The sequence below is a fragment of the Crocodylus siamensis genome, chromosome 3, assembly GCF_052110815.1.
Source record: "Crocodylus siamensis isolate JL-2025a chromosome 3, ASM5211081v1, whole genome shotgun sequence".
Taxonomy (NCBI): Eukaryota; Metazoa; Chordata; order Crocodylia; family Crocodylidae; genus Crocodylus; species Crocodylus siamensis.
This window is the reverse complement of record NC_143397.1, coordinates 62,459,231-62,473,440: the sequence shown is the minus strand read 5'-3', so window position 1 is coordinate 62,473,440 and position 14,210 is coordinate 62,459,231. Positions and strand designations below refer to the sequence as shown.

At 43.9% G+C, this 14,210-nt stretch overlaps 1 protein-coding gene across 3 annotated transcripts in view; it reads left to right on the top strand.

Annotated features, from left to right (window-relative positions):
- Positions 1–10,148, top strand: part of CCDC112 (coiled-coil domain containing 112) — a 111,428-nt gene extending 101,280 nt beyond the window's left edge. For all 3 annotated transcript variants that reach the window (XM_090038400.1, XM_090038399.1, XM_090038398.1), the window contains 6 exons: positions 1,348–1,423; positions 3,233–3,623; positions 5,415–5,831; positions 7,809–7,904; positions 8,605–8,723; positions 9,831–10,148. In XM_090038400.1, the coding sequence (XP_089894526.1) occupies positions 1,348–1,423; positions 3,233–3,623; positions 5,415–5,831; positions 7,809–7,904; positions 8,605–8,723; positions 9,831–9,861 (1,130 nt within the window). In that variant the 3' untranslated portion in view covers positions 9,862–10,148. The remainder of the gene's footprint in view (positions 1–1,347; positions 1,424–3,232; positions 3,624–5,414; positions 5,832–7,808; positions 7,905–8,604; positions 8,724–9,830) is intronic.
- The last annotated feature ends 4,062 nt before the right edge of the window (positions 10,149–14,210 follow it).

Here is a 14,210-nt window from a genome sequence, read left to right as displayed (position 1 = left end):
TATTTGTCTCTAATTCAAAAAAAGCTAATTCTAATCCACAGGAAAGTGTGGAAAGCACTCTCTGAATTGAACTACAGGTTTCCCTCGACTTATACAGTACATGCATTCCCGGAGAGTGGCGCATAAATCAAATTTGCATAAAGTGGACCTACTTTACAGTGTAACAAATAGGGATAAGTTCCAATGGCGATGAAGGAGAGAGTGAGGCTAGGAGTAGGGAATGAGTGCAGGGAGGGGTACTGCTCCTGGGACTGCACAAGGCAGCAAAGCAGAAGGAGCAGAGCAGCACTCACCCCAGCCCTGGATGCAGCCGCCCCAGGAGTGGCTGACACTAGTTGCCTGTAACCCCTTGGCTGCACTGTGCCCCCAACTCCCTAGGGCTCTGCCTGTCCCCACTCACCCCATCTCCTGCTGCAGCAGCCCGGGGAACGGCTGATGCTTGCTGCTTGTAGCTTCTGGGCTGCATCATGACCTGGTGCAGGCAGCTGGTGTTGGCTGCTCCAGCACAGGCTGGGGTGACTGCGGACAAGTGGAGCCCTGGGCAGTGCGGGGCACGGTACTCGCCACAGCTGCAGCTGCCTGTAGCTGCTGGGCTACACGGTGTCCTGGTGCGGGCAATTGGTGCCAGCAGCTCCCCAGCTCTGGCGGCAGCTGCCTGGGGTGAGTGCAGGGAGCTGCTGGGGCCAGCTGCCCACACCAGGACACGGTGCAGCCCAGCAGCTACAGGCAGCTGGCATTGGCCACTCCTGGGGCTTCTGCAGCAGGAGCTGGGGTGAGTGGGGACAGGCAGAGCCCTGGGGGGTTCGGGGCACGGTGCAGCCCAGCAGCTACAGGCAGCTGGTGTCAGTTGCTCCTGGGGCCGCTGCAGCAGAGGCTGGGGTGACTGCCGCTCCCATACCACCTGGGGCTCCGCTTGTCCACACTTGCCCCAGCCTGTGCTGGAGCAGCCCAGGGAGCAGCCTACACCAGCTGCCTGCACCAGGACACAGTGCAGCGCAGCCCAGGAGCAGAGGTGCAGACAAGTGGAGTTCAGGTGTGGGGGGGATGGGCAGAGCATGGTGCGGCCCAGTGGCTGCAGGCAGCTGGTGCCGGCTGCTCCCAAGGCCGCTACAGCTGGAGCTGGGATGAGTGGGGCTGTGGCCCTTTCTCCTTCCCTCACAGACTTACCTGCTTGGGGCAGGGGGGTCTATGCTGATCGCATAAGAGCGAATTTACCTCGCATATAACGAATTATGGATCTAAATTTGCTTATCTCGTAAGAGTAAATTTGCATATAAAGAACCTGCATAAATCGAGGGAAACCTGTATGGGGAAAGTGATACTTGCTTCTTTTTTTGGTTTTTGTAGTTGTTGAAAAGCTCCGAGAAATGATGGAAGAAGTTGAAAATACAATAAATGCTTTTAAAGAAGAGCAGAGACAAATGTATGTTTCTAGATGCTTCATTTCATAAACGGCATGCTTTTATAAGCTTGATATAACTGAAAATTGGTTGCACAAAGCTAAAAGTGGTAAAATTAAATATATTAACATAGTCTCATCCTATCTGTGAGAGGAAAAGTAAAAGCCCCTCTAGGGTGTCCCAGACCCACAGGGGTCCAAAGGAGCAGCGGCTGAGAAGAAACACCAATGCAGGCTCTGCAATTCCGGAGCTGCCTGAGCCTGCATATCGGCAATTGGTGGGGGCGGGGCTTTGGATAGGCTTGGGCTGCTCAAAAGGCAGCTGGGAACATAGCTAGCCGGCCAGCAAGGGAAGAGCGGGACACCAGCTGGGAGATGCCAGCTGCAGAGCCGGGAAACACAAGCCCTGAGTGTGGGGGAGTGGAGCAGAGCATCTGCCAGAAGACTCCGGCAGAGGATAAGGAGCACAAGCCTTGGGGACCAAGGAACACCTGGAAAGGACACTGGTGCCCCATTAGGGAACTCGGGTTTGGTTCCAGCTTCCTGCTGGCTGGGGATGGCAGCAGGGAGCTGCTAGCCCTCTTGGACAGCTCAGCAAAGGAGAAGGCACAGCCCTGCATGGAAATTACAAGCCTCACCTATTCGTGAAGAATAGGAGATTGGCTACAGGTCAACCAGGACCTCGGGGCAATTGCTCGAGGGAGCCTGACCAGGGTGCGGCACAGGGCAGCTGCCTGGCCCCACAACTACTAGGGGGGAAGGAATGGACGAGTTCCCCTTCTTCTTCTCTCCCACCCCTCCCTGAGTGACCAAGTGGGCACTGGGACACAGGATCCCAGAGGCCTGCTGGCGGAGGCCAGACACTTTCTGTTGGGTTCATTTTTAGTTACAGGCAGCCTCAAGCTGGGGAAGTTTTAGTTGCCCCAGCCGGCCCGAAGTTGAGGGACGAGCCACAGGGAAGATTGCGTTGGCTGGGAAGACCCAACCCATTCTGAGGCAGTGTGGATGAGACAAGATCGTCCAGGTGAAGAACTGCAGGATGCAGCATTTGCCCAAGGCCATGGATGTGCTGAGGGTGTGTTAAAGGGGAGGTTTGGAGCCCCCCGAAGAAAGACCGGGGTCGAGATCTCCTCGCTTTGGAGCCACCTGCAGGGAACTGCCTCCCCAATAAAGAACATCAAGGACATGGCAGACGAGTAGGAGCAGCACCCGAACCAACTACATGGCACCGGAGCCTTCTCTCACCCTGATGTCACTTGGGAGCAAGGCACCTACCAAGAAAGGGCCGAAGCCCTACAACACCTAAAAGTGACACTATCCCATAAATCATATTCCTGTTCCTTTTTTCCATCCAGTTTCTCTAATTTTTTTTTTTATAATTTATCTGGTAAGTAAAGACATATTGAAAACATCTTTAAAATTAGATTTTATTTAGGGAAAGATTAATGTCATACCTCTAAGTGTATGTGGTGATACTACACAGTAGCCATAAAGGCATTTCAGTATGGAGTTCTACATGATAGTCATCTAGTTTTTGAAGGCATGTCATTTTCTTTTGTTGCGTCTTTGGCACTACAACAGGAAAGAATTACTGTTCTGAGTGCCCTAACTGTACGTGTTCCACCTCTATTTCTTTTGATCCTTAACTGAATTTCAGGGGCTTATAGTGTTTCAGTAAAGTCTCTCCATAATGTATTTTAACCTAAATTACTTATGTATCTGCATTATCTTAAAAGTAGATTTTTGTCTGGGAATTAAGAAAATCCAGAGATTATTTCCTGTGGATGCATGGATGATGGGGGGGTGTTATTTTAATTTTATCTTGCCTTTTAGATATGAAGAACTTCTGAAGGAGGAGAAGATTGCTACTAATGAGCTCAGTGCATTAGAGAAAAAAATTGAGATGTGGGCATTGGGTAGCACAGCAGCAGAAAGGGTTTTCCAATTGCCATCAGGTAAGATTTCAGTGGATAAAACGCTACAAAATCATCTGCCTGAAGAAGTAGTAGAATTTGAAAAATTCCTTCAGCGATCAGGAGGACGACAAGGAGGCTGGGATGATTATGATCATCAACTCTTTTTGCAAATATGGACAAAACATAAAGGAAGGGCATCCTACATAGATGAAGTTCTTGAGTGTCTCTCTGGAAGAACAAAAGAGGATATTCTACAGCATGAGGAATGGTATCAAGAATTCCAGATATTACAGGAAAGAAAAAAAGAGGTAAGAGAATTTTGAATATTTTTTGAATATTTTTAAAAATGGTTTTAGCTTTTGAAAATACAGACCTACCTGCTTCTGTCTGCTTCCCTAGCTGTTACAGCAGATGCAGCATTTTTCCCACAGGTGGTAAACAAAACAGGTTCTCTAGTACTTCACTCTGCAAATGCTGTTTTAAAGATGATGCTCTTGGCACATGTTGTAGTGGTGTATTTATTGGTCAAACATATATTTAATGTATTATTATCATTAATCATAGTTGTAGTAGTCCAAAATACCAAACAAGAATGGGAATCCATTGTGTTAGGCACTGTACAAATTGTAGAGTACATTGTACTAGGGACGTGAAAGGTTAAACGTTTAGACATTTAAATGATAAGTATATTTATACTGATAATGCATTACCATTAATGTTTAGCATGGGGTGCAATCCAGCAGGGAAGGGAAGTGGTACGGTGCCTCGGGGACAGGAAGACGGCTGGGAAGGCAGGAGACAGGGAAGAGTGATGAGGAGGGTTGAGGGGGAAGTAATACCCATAGCCTGTGAGATTAAAGAGGAAAACAGTGGGCGGCCTAATGACTTATCAATTATGCAATTAGCTTCTCGTTCAGGGGTGCTCTCTCCCAGTGTACCAGCAACTGCAGTGGGCTGGGGAAGCCCTTTGCCTGCTGTGCTGCCCACAGCTTCATGTGCACTGTGTTGTCTGGCAGGGCTCACCACCACCACCTCCTTTCCCCCACTTCCTCCCCTTAAAAGTCCTAGGGATTAGCTCCCAGCAGCAGCTGTGTTCAAGCTGCTGTACTATTGGTTAACTGTTTAATCAATATAATTAGATGAGGTTAAATGGATAATTTTTAAACAGTATTTACATTCCTATATTGTGCAAACTTTGAGGAAGGATCTTTCTAAATAAACAAGACACAATGGCTTGTGGAAATGCCTATGTAGAAATGGAATATGCTTGGTTCCCACTTGTTTGGAATATAGAAATTTTGAGGTAGCTCTGAACTTGAGTCTCCCGCATGGTAATTAATATTTTTTTTAAAAGGCGGGGAGGGAGGGAGGGAGGGAGGGGAGGCTGAACTGGTGGTAATATGGACAACAAAAGTCTTGTATGTAGTTTCCAGTATTGAGGACATTAGATGATCTGGCTGTGGGATCAAGCAATTGTGAGTTGATTCGGTTCAACTTGAATTTCAGGATGCACAGAAATATACAGCGAGGGTTTTGGACTTCAGCAGGGCTAACTTTTAAGAAACTAAGGTATTTAGGGAGGTTGCTTACTTTCGTCTGTCCTGCTTGTTACATATAGCAGTTGTAGAGTGTGGTTGGTATTTTTGTGTTGAATCCTGTGCATGAAGGTTTGGGGTGAACAGTTTTTTTTATGTATTTCTGGGTTAAATGGTAGTCTGTGAATGCAAGGGACTGGATTTGGTGGCTTGGGAAGCTTACTCCAATCTTATTTACTTAAATATTTATCCAGGCGCAAAGACATTGATGTTAGCTAGCCAAGGATATATTCAACTTATTTTAGATATTAATCCTCAGGCATGCCTGTGGCAGTTAGATAAAAACTGTTTCCATTTACACATGAAAAAATTAAGATGTAGTAGTTAAATAATTTGCAGAAATAGAAAAAGAGCTATGTCAGAGATTAATTTCTACCTCTTTTAGTTCTGCTGTTAGACTACATTTTTGTCCATTCTGTCTCATTTAGGAATGATAGAATTGTTATGGGAATTGTAAGATTTTTATAAAACAAAATTAATGTTTTTCTTACTTTTCTCTTGAAGTCTATCCAAAAGTGGAAACAGAAGAAGCAACAAGAAAAAGATGAAATCTTAAAGCAGAAGGAGAAGTCAGAAGAAATTCTAAGGACAGCACATCTTCAACATGATGAAGTTAAGAAACAGAAAGCAGAGGAGGAAAGAAAAATGCGACAAGCAGCAGTTGAAGCATGGAAACAACATAAAGCAATTGAATTTGCAATGAAGCAAGCATCTAAATTGAAAGAAGAAAAAGAGAAGCAGAAGAAACAGGAAAAAGAGCGCCAGCGGCAGTTCCAGTTGAAGCTAGTGTTAGAAGAATACACATTACAGAAGAAGGAAAAGGAGGAGCTCCAGAGGCTTGAAAAAGAGAAGAGAGAGGAGGCAGAAAGGGAAGAGAAGAAGAGACTTGCTGCAGAAGAAATTTCTAAGTTTCAAGAGCGAGTGAGTAATTTTATTTTTTACATATGGTATTAGAAAGTGTAAGACACTTGATAATTGATTATCAATAAGTCTTAAGTTCTGTTTTTAGAATCACTAGGCACATCTGTTGGAAGGTAGCTCTGTGTCCTGCAAATAATCCATTGTTTTGTCTAAATGAAGGCCATCCAACTCGCACTTCACAGGTCGCATGTGGCATGCTAGGAGCCAGCATATGGTCTGCATGCCACACAGGCTTGTGAGTAGTTAAGGACATGTGACCCATGGACCCTGAGGTTTACTTCTCCCACTGCTGTGCATTGGGAGCAAGGAGCTGCGCAGTGCTGCAAGAGGGTCGGGGGGGATACCCCACAGTGTGTGGCCCTTGGCCATGCTGAAGTTGGACAGCCCTGGTCTAAATTACAGAGAACTAGGGCTTGAATGGACCTAACAAGATCATTGTTTCCAATCCCCTACTTCAAAGCACAGTCATCCCTATCTAAACCATCCTAAATTGTGTTCTGTTGCTTTTCTTTAAGGTCTAAGTTCAGCAAAGTACTTGTGCACATTTCATTTTATGTAAAAGTAACTATGAAACTATGAAAAGAATAGTCTCGTTGGCTTTAGTAAGGCCATGTACCTACCGAAAAGTTTATCATAAGCTTAAGTAAGCTGCTGAATAAGGGCATTCCCACTGTCATCATCTGCTTCAATTTTTCTTTCTTAAAGAATGGATATTAAATAAAGAGACTATATAGTGATGCAATGTCAAAGGTTACAGTAGTTTGTTTGAAGAAGATAAACTTGTGTAAGCAACTCTCCAGAGTAATTTAATTCTGCATTGTAACATTAGGAATGAAAAACATTTGAAGCTGATTTTTTTTGATCATATGAAAATGCCAATGCTGTGAAATAGGCTGATCCCATTGGATCAGAAATTAGTACTGAAGAATGGGAAGAAATTCGTACTGTCTGGAACAATGGTCCTTATACATCCATCTGCACAATAATAAATGAAAAATATTTTAAAATCCTATGTTGATGGTATCTGTCCCCGCTTCAAAAAATTAAATGCATTTAGAAAGGCAAAGGTTGGAGGGAGTGTGGTCAGTTTGGGAGGATTCTACCACATGTGGTAGATGATGTCCCAAAATTAAACTGTTCTAGAAGAAGGTTGGAGACACAGTGAGGGAAATAACAGGATGCCAGCTATCAGATAACCCCTTAATGTTCCTATTGAACCTTCCTGAGTTTCAACAACGTATAAATGTCATAGGGCATTGATCACTTTTGTCTTCTGGTGGCTGCAAGAATTACAGTTGTAAAGGCAACACTAGAAGGTAAGCAACACTGCTAAAATCACAGGCTGGCATAAAAAATTTTGGGAAGTTTTAGTAACGGAAAAGCTGTCCTATCAAGTCAGGGTTCTACAGGGTAGAAAGCAGAAAGTTTCTTATTTGGCAATCTGGTGAGAATTTCTGGAATTTGCTAAAAAAAAATTTAAAAATTTACTTCCAAACCAGAAAATTATAGGAACTTTTTTGAATATTGAGGTGCAAGTTCTATGAGAGAACACTTGGGAATGAATTTGGAATGGATTTTAGATTTGGGGGTAGAAGTTTAATGGAGGATAGCGGGATTTATATTGTGTCGAGTTCTGGGGTGGAGGAGGGGGTTAATTATTATATTAACAATGAAGAAACACAAAAGCTTTACTTCAACAGAGGCACTGGGGAGCTGTTGGGGATTGGGAAGGAGAAAGGAACGCAACACTTCCACAGACACTGATTTTAGCTGTGGTAGCACTGTTGGTGGGAGATTGGTATCTGCTTTTGTGTAAATTTGGAGGGACTGGATGTGCGCTTTAATGTTGGATCTGTTATTCTGTAAGCTAGATTCATTACTAAATAAAGTTTAAAAATGCCATTGGTGCTTTGACATGATTTGTTTTATGTTACAAAAAGTACTCGATACACATTTCATCCAGAGTATATTTTTCAGGATCTGCATAAACTTGAGCTCAAGATGCTAGAAAAGCAAGTTAAAGAAGAGGAAAAACTAGAAAAAGAAAAAAGATTAGCAAAATTAAGAGAAAAGGTAACAGACATATGTATAGGATTATTTGACTGAACTTTTCTATTAGTCTGAGAAATATTCTTGTGCTTGAAATATATTTTTAAAGAGCTTTTTATCTGTTGCCTTCGCATGCTCTTTCTCTCTCTCTCATTGAATTGATTATAACTACCATTGATTGTTTTGTTTGTTAATCCTCCCCATCCCTAATGCTATGAAAAATCAGGTTTTTTTAACAAGGAAAATACAACATAAACGTTTTGTTAACAAAGGAGCGAGAGTTAATTTTTCATTTGAGAGAGATTTGTAATAGTATGTTAAAAGCATATAAAGATGGCAAAATATCAGCAAAAACAGATCAAATATATGCCTGTCTAAAGTTATTTGATTACATTTATTCTAAAAGATGCTGACTACTTGGTAGCTGATGTTCATGCCGAATCATCGTTTTGAGAATTTACAGAAGACTTATATGCAAGACTCTCAATTTTAAGTGGTTTTATCTGTGCACTGAAGCAGTCACTGTTCCCGTTTGTAACCACATAGAGTAAATGCTTCAGTATTGCATTAAGCCACATTTGGTCTCTGAGGTCAAAGTCTCTTTTCACTAATAACACTTGCCGCATGTCTTCTAAGGAAAATCAAACACACACTGCTTTTATGCTAGAGATCTAGCTAATGAAAAGGTACTGATTACTATTTTTTTAAAATATACTGTTGAAAGGTTGAAGTTCACGTAACCAGAGACCCATCCAGATTGTACAAACCTACAAAGGGTTGGGAGGAACACACAAAAGAGATTGGTCCCACTGGTGCAAAGCCACTTTTACACATTCCACGTAGGTAAGAAAGAAGAAAACTATTTACTCGATTCTAAGATAAAGTATTGAAGTATTCCCCCCTCATTTAACATGGGGGTGGGGAGAAAAGTCCCTCAACTTGGAACTGAATATGAAATGATTATGAGGAAGTAAGGGGTGGGCAGCTGCTGCAGTTCAGGCTCTGGACCCAACCCTAGGTAGGGCTCAAGCCAGATCTACTGCCTGATCACCCCCTAGCCCCCCCGCTTTACCTCTACCATCTTCTGGCCTTCATCTCTTCCCATGCTGCTTCTGCCCCATCCCCCTTACCTTTGTTCTGGTGCTGGCAGGCTCTGTCCCTGCTGCAGCCTAGAGGTGTGGAACAGGGCCCCAGTCCAGCCACTTAGCAGTAATACTGACTCTGTCCCCTGGCTGCTTAGAAGGCTGCAGCTATGCTAAGTCACCCACTTCTTGCAGTGAGCTCTTGCTCACCAAAGCTTCTGCCTCTCTGATTCAGTTAATTCAGGGCTATCCAACTGGGCACCTATGGACCGTATGCAACCCATGAGGGGTTGATATGCAGCCCCTGGGCTCCCACCCAGATGCTGGTGCTTGTATTGTTCCAGCTGCCTATGTCTTGGGCTGCAGTGGGAAAAGAGCCTGTTGGCACTGGAGCAAAGGTGGGTAGTATAGATGCTTTAGTGAGGGAGGGAGGGCAGGGACCCAAGGGGGATAGAAGTGCCATGGGGGAAAGGAGGGTGGGGGCTTGAGGCTGAAAAAGGGGGAAGGCACAAGAGGTCATAAGTTGCAGGGGGCAAGGTGCCTGCCTCCATATCACCTGCCTCTACTGCTTCTACCGCTGCTTTCCCCTTATCACCTCCCCTACGCCCTGCCCTATTTCATGCTCCCCCTTCTCCTCCACTGCTTGTCCTGCTACCGTCCCCCTCATCACCTGTCCCCCACCGGAACATATTTAAGACAGTCCTCTAATAATTAGGTTTCATACATGGAAAATGATAACTAATTTATAATTTTTCCATGTATAGAATCTGACTATTGGGTGTCATCTTGGATATGGATAGACATGGGTTTGTTTGTTTGTTTTTAAACGTAGTTAATTGCAGTTCTTTTTTTTTTTTTATCCCTGCAGAGCTATTCCAACCTGGAGACAAGGTTTATAGCTGAATATTTGTGTATAACGTATACAGGAAGATGGTTTACGTGTTATCATAATGGCCAACCATGTGCTCAGAAGTTTTCATAAAGGAAGAAAGAAGAGTAAGAGTATTGTTACATGAGTTTTGAGTTTGACTGCTTAATATTTTGTCATGTTAGCAATGGTATGTGATACCATACATTATGGTGTGTATTTTCATTTTGATATAAGTACCAAGTGTCATGGCATTCATAGTTTAATAAATAGGAAAATGAAATTATCTAACTTATATTAAAAAGTGGTGGTAGATGACTTTGCTATACTAACTGATAGTCTATAAACTTGCTCTTTTCACACGTTGTTGTGTACCACAGACCAGGGGTTTGCAGTGGTTCACAAACAGTGAGGACAGATTATCCAGCTCAGTCTAAGGCATGCCAGCCCTTCTGACTTGGCTGCCACACTGGTGAAGCCCTGGGTCCCGTCTTCTCCTCCTCCCTGGTTTTTGCCCCCTCCCCCACAAGCTGAAAGGTCACAGAAGTCTTGGCTTTGCAGGCCATAAGTTGCTGACTCCTGCCATAGATTTTATATATACAATGGTCACTTGATAAAGCAGTGGAAGCAATAATACTTTTGACCAAGGAAGGGTCCTTTTCTCAGTTTCTTAAGGTTTTCTGTTTCATATTCTAATTTTTCAATTAATTTAAACTGGTTTCAATATGTATCTTAAACTGGTTTATGTGCAATTTCTGTCCCTAGCCACTATAACTCTAAGATATGCAGTTACTGTGTTTAATTATATTACAGCCTAAACTAGGTTATGGGTATAAGGGTTGCAAAGTCAAACGTTCAAACGTTAGGAAATACCAAAACTAAGGTTATTGCTTTCCCTTGAGTATTATCATACCTAGGATCTGTGTAGCATTCAATGCATGGGATGGATCTGAAGATGAATTGGACAGGAGTTTCACTGGCAGGGTGGGGAGCAATAAGTGATTGTTTAACTAAAGACTGCATTGTGATGCAAACAATTAAGCAGACCAAATTTAGTAATGCCAGAATTCAGCTTGCCTATGCATATCTTGACTAAAAAATTAGGAAATGCTTACCAGCTTTAAAAACTTACATTTCACTTACTGTGTATAAGAAAGAATACCTAGTGTTTTTAAGAAACAGACTGAATTTTTGACATGCATACAGGTTTCAGCCCCACTGGTGAACAATAGAGTTTTCCTACAAACTTCTGCTACCTGAGCTAATGTAGCAACTGTTAGTGGGGTGTCATCCTTTGTTTGTATCAAAAAAAAAAGTCTCACAGCTATTTGCCGCCAGCACAGTAAAGGTGAGACTGGAGTTCTTGTTTTCTATGTGAAGATTTGGAAGGGAATGCAGTCTGGACAGAGTTTTCTGTACACTTGCTTTTTTGTAATATTTATTAATTTACAAATAGTTTACACAAATACAAGATTTAACAAAGCTCTGTAAAATGAGCTGTAAGGGAAGAGATGGAGGTGATGATCAACAAAGTCGTTTAATCTGTTATTCTAAACTAGGGATGTCAAACTTACCTGTCCCCACAAGCCAGCTGAATGATATGAGATCATCCATGGGCCAAACTAATGGTATAGGGCTGGCACCATAGGCCATCCCACAGATCACCCCTGTCCCACCCCACTCGTTCTCTGGGACCTAATAGAAAGAGGCCTGGCATCCTGGGCACTTGGCTACTGCCACAGAAACAAGCCACAGCATCAGGCCTCTTCCCACTGGGGCTCCAGCACTGCAGCTGTTGCTTGGGTGCTTGGCTGCCATTGGGAGCAAATTGTGATGTCAGGCTTCATCTTGCAATGCTTCTGGGGCTCCAGTGCTCCAGCTCTCGCCTGGGCAGTTGGCTATAGCCAAAGGAATGCCTGTTCTCCCCTCCTCTGCCGCATCAAAGCTGTGGGCCAGATGACCTGGATCTGTGGGCCATATGTTTAACACCCTTGATCTAAACTAACAGTTGAGGATTTGCTGGCATTGGAGAGAGTCTCAAATGAAATGCCTTGTTGATCATTGATGAAGTTAAGACAGTATTCTTCAAGTTACATTTGGTTTTGCATTCTCTATTGTGATCATATGTGAGTATTTTTATCTGGTCCTTTTTGGAGAGGGATGGGGGCCGAAAGCTGTGTTGGCTGAATATTAATTTCAGATTCAACTTGTACTTGTCCAGGGACATGTTAATTTACAGCAGCAGTCATCAACCTATGGCTCTCAGGCGTTATCTGAGCCATTTGAATCCAGCCTGTGGACGTGGGACTTTCGTGGTGTTTAGTGGTGGGGGATGTTGGCTGCAGGAGCTCTTCCACTGCAGAGGCAGGATGGGGTCCTAATACCTGCCTATCTACAAAAAGACAGGAAAAGGTGGGGAAAGTTTGCCTACCTCTGATTTAAAGCATTAACATGAGACTGTTATGAATGGGGTGCAAATTCAGATATATCAAACTGTTTAGTACATTAGGGCAGAAAAGGCCAACTCTTCTATTCAAATTAGTAAGCTATATCCTGGCTTTTCCATGTTAAAGTTTGCACTGCAGCACTGGGAGATTTGAAACTAGGTTCTGAATTGGGTGTACTACATCTCATAAAAGCTGTGATTAAAAAAAAAAAAAAAAATGCTATTCTACGTCCTTGTGAGAGCATGGAAGTGCTCGAATGCTAAAAGGTGTGTGATAGTGTTAGGTGTAAAACCGTACTTAAAAGAAGTGACATGGAAGCCAAATGCAGTAAGTTTTGTTGAAGTCACTGGGGTTTACTGTGTCTCCTGGCAATAGGACTGAAACTTAGAAGAGACTGTAGATAATTCAGACTGCTTGCTAGAATGGTACATCTGCTTTGGTGAACAAGAAGAAAGGTGGTTGCAGGAATCCAATAGTTGGCATCAGTGAATACATCAGATGTTTGTTGGCATGAAACAGGGCAGGAATTACTCAGTAACATAAATATCTAGTATCTGATCAATTAAGCTATTCCCTATAAAAGCTTATGACTCTAAACTAGCTGGCCTCTAAGGTGCCTGTCCTGCCTTCTGTCATCCAGTATTCAAGTTACAGAAATATTATGAAAATCAGGTAAATGGAAAGTAATACCACTATAAATTGTCGGACTGAAACAAATACCAATTTTGGAGGTTACATAAACCTGAATATTATATTGGGATTTCTGTGTGATGCTTTTCACCTATACTCTTTCATTGGTTGATTAGGCATATCCCTTATGCTACAACATCAGTGCTTGGGTGTCACCACAATACTATATCACAGGGATTGGCAACCCCTGGCACGCATGCCGAGTGTGGCACGCAAAGCCATTTTGCTTGGCACAACATAGCACAGCTGTTTGGAGCCTCCTGGCTGTAGCCGGCCCCGGCTAGCTGCTGCTAGCAATGGAGCCGGGCTGCTCCCAGCGGGGCTTGCAATGTCCCAGCTGCCTGCTGGGAGAAGCCCAGGATCCTGGCTGGCAGCAGCTCCCCAGCCCGGCACAGCTGTTTGCACTCTACCGGCTGCTTTTTGCAGCTGTCCAGAGCTCGGGCTGGCTCCAAAGAGCTGTGCCAGGTTCATCACCTCCATGCCAGGAGTGGGGAAGACTAGGGTTGTGCTGCCTCAGGCCCCTCCCCCACCGCCCACACTGAGGCGTGTGCACACACTGGTGCGGAGCTGATGCTGGAGACCAACACAGCTGTTTGGAGCCTCCCAGCTATAGCCGGCCCTGGCTCTGGGGAGCTGCTGCCAGCCGGGATCCTGGGCTGCTCCCAGCAGGTGGCTGGGAGGCTGCAAGCCCTGCTGAGAGCAGCCTGGGTTCCAGCGGCTACCCAGAGCCAGGGTAGCTGCTGGCAGCCACAGAGCCCCAGACTGTGGGGCAGGGGCTTTGGGTGGGGGGCAAGGGGCACAAGCAGGGCATCCTGCCATGTACCCCTTGCCCTCATTCAGTTTTTCTGGCATGCCGGCACTCTGGCACCTTCCGAGGTAGGCATTGCGGTGTTTTTCAGCACTCCGGCCAAAAAACATTGCCTACCCGATATATCATCTCATAATATTATATCATCATCACTTCTGTGTTCCTCAGGTGTTAATGGAAAATACCAGTGTTACTATATTAGTTGAGCCAAATTAGAATATGTCAAAACATCTGTGATTGGTGACATATAAATAGTAAACTTATCTATTTACCAATTAAGTATACAGGATGCAATAATAACTACAAAATTAATGAGTTTTGAAAATGCATACATCATCAATGGATTGATCTACAAAACAACACTGATTTCCAAGTGTAGTTTGATATTTGTTTATTTCCCCTTAGGAAGAATTGCAAACAATAGTGAGGTGTCTG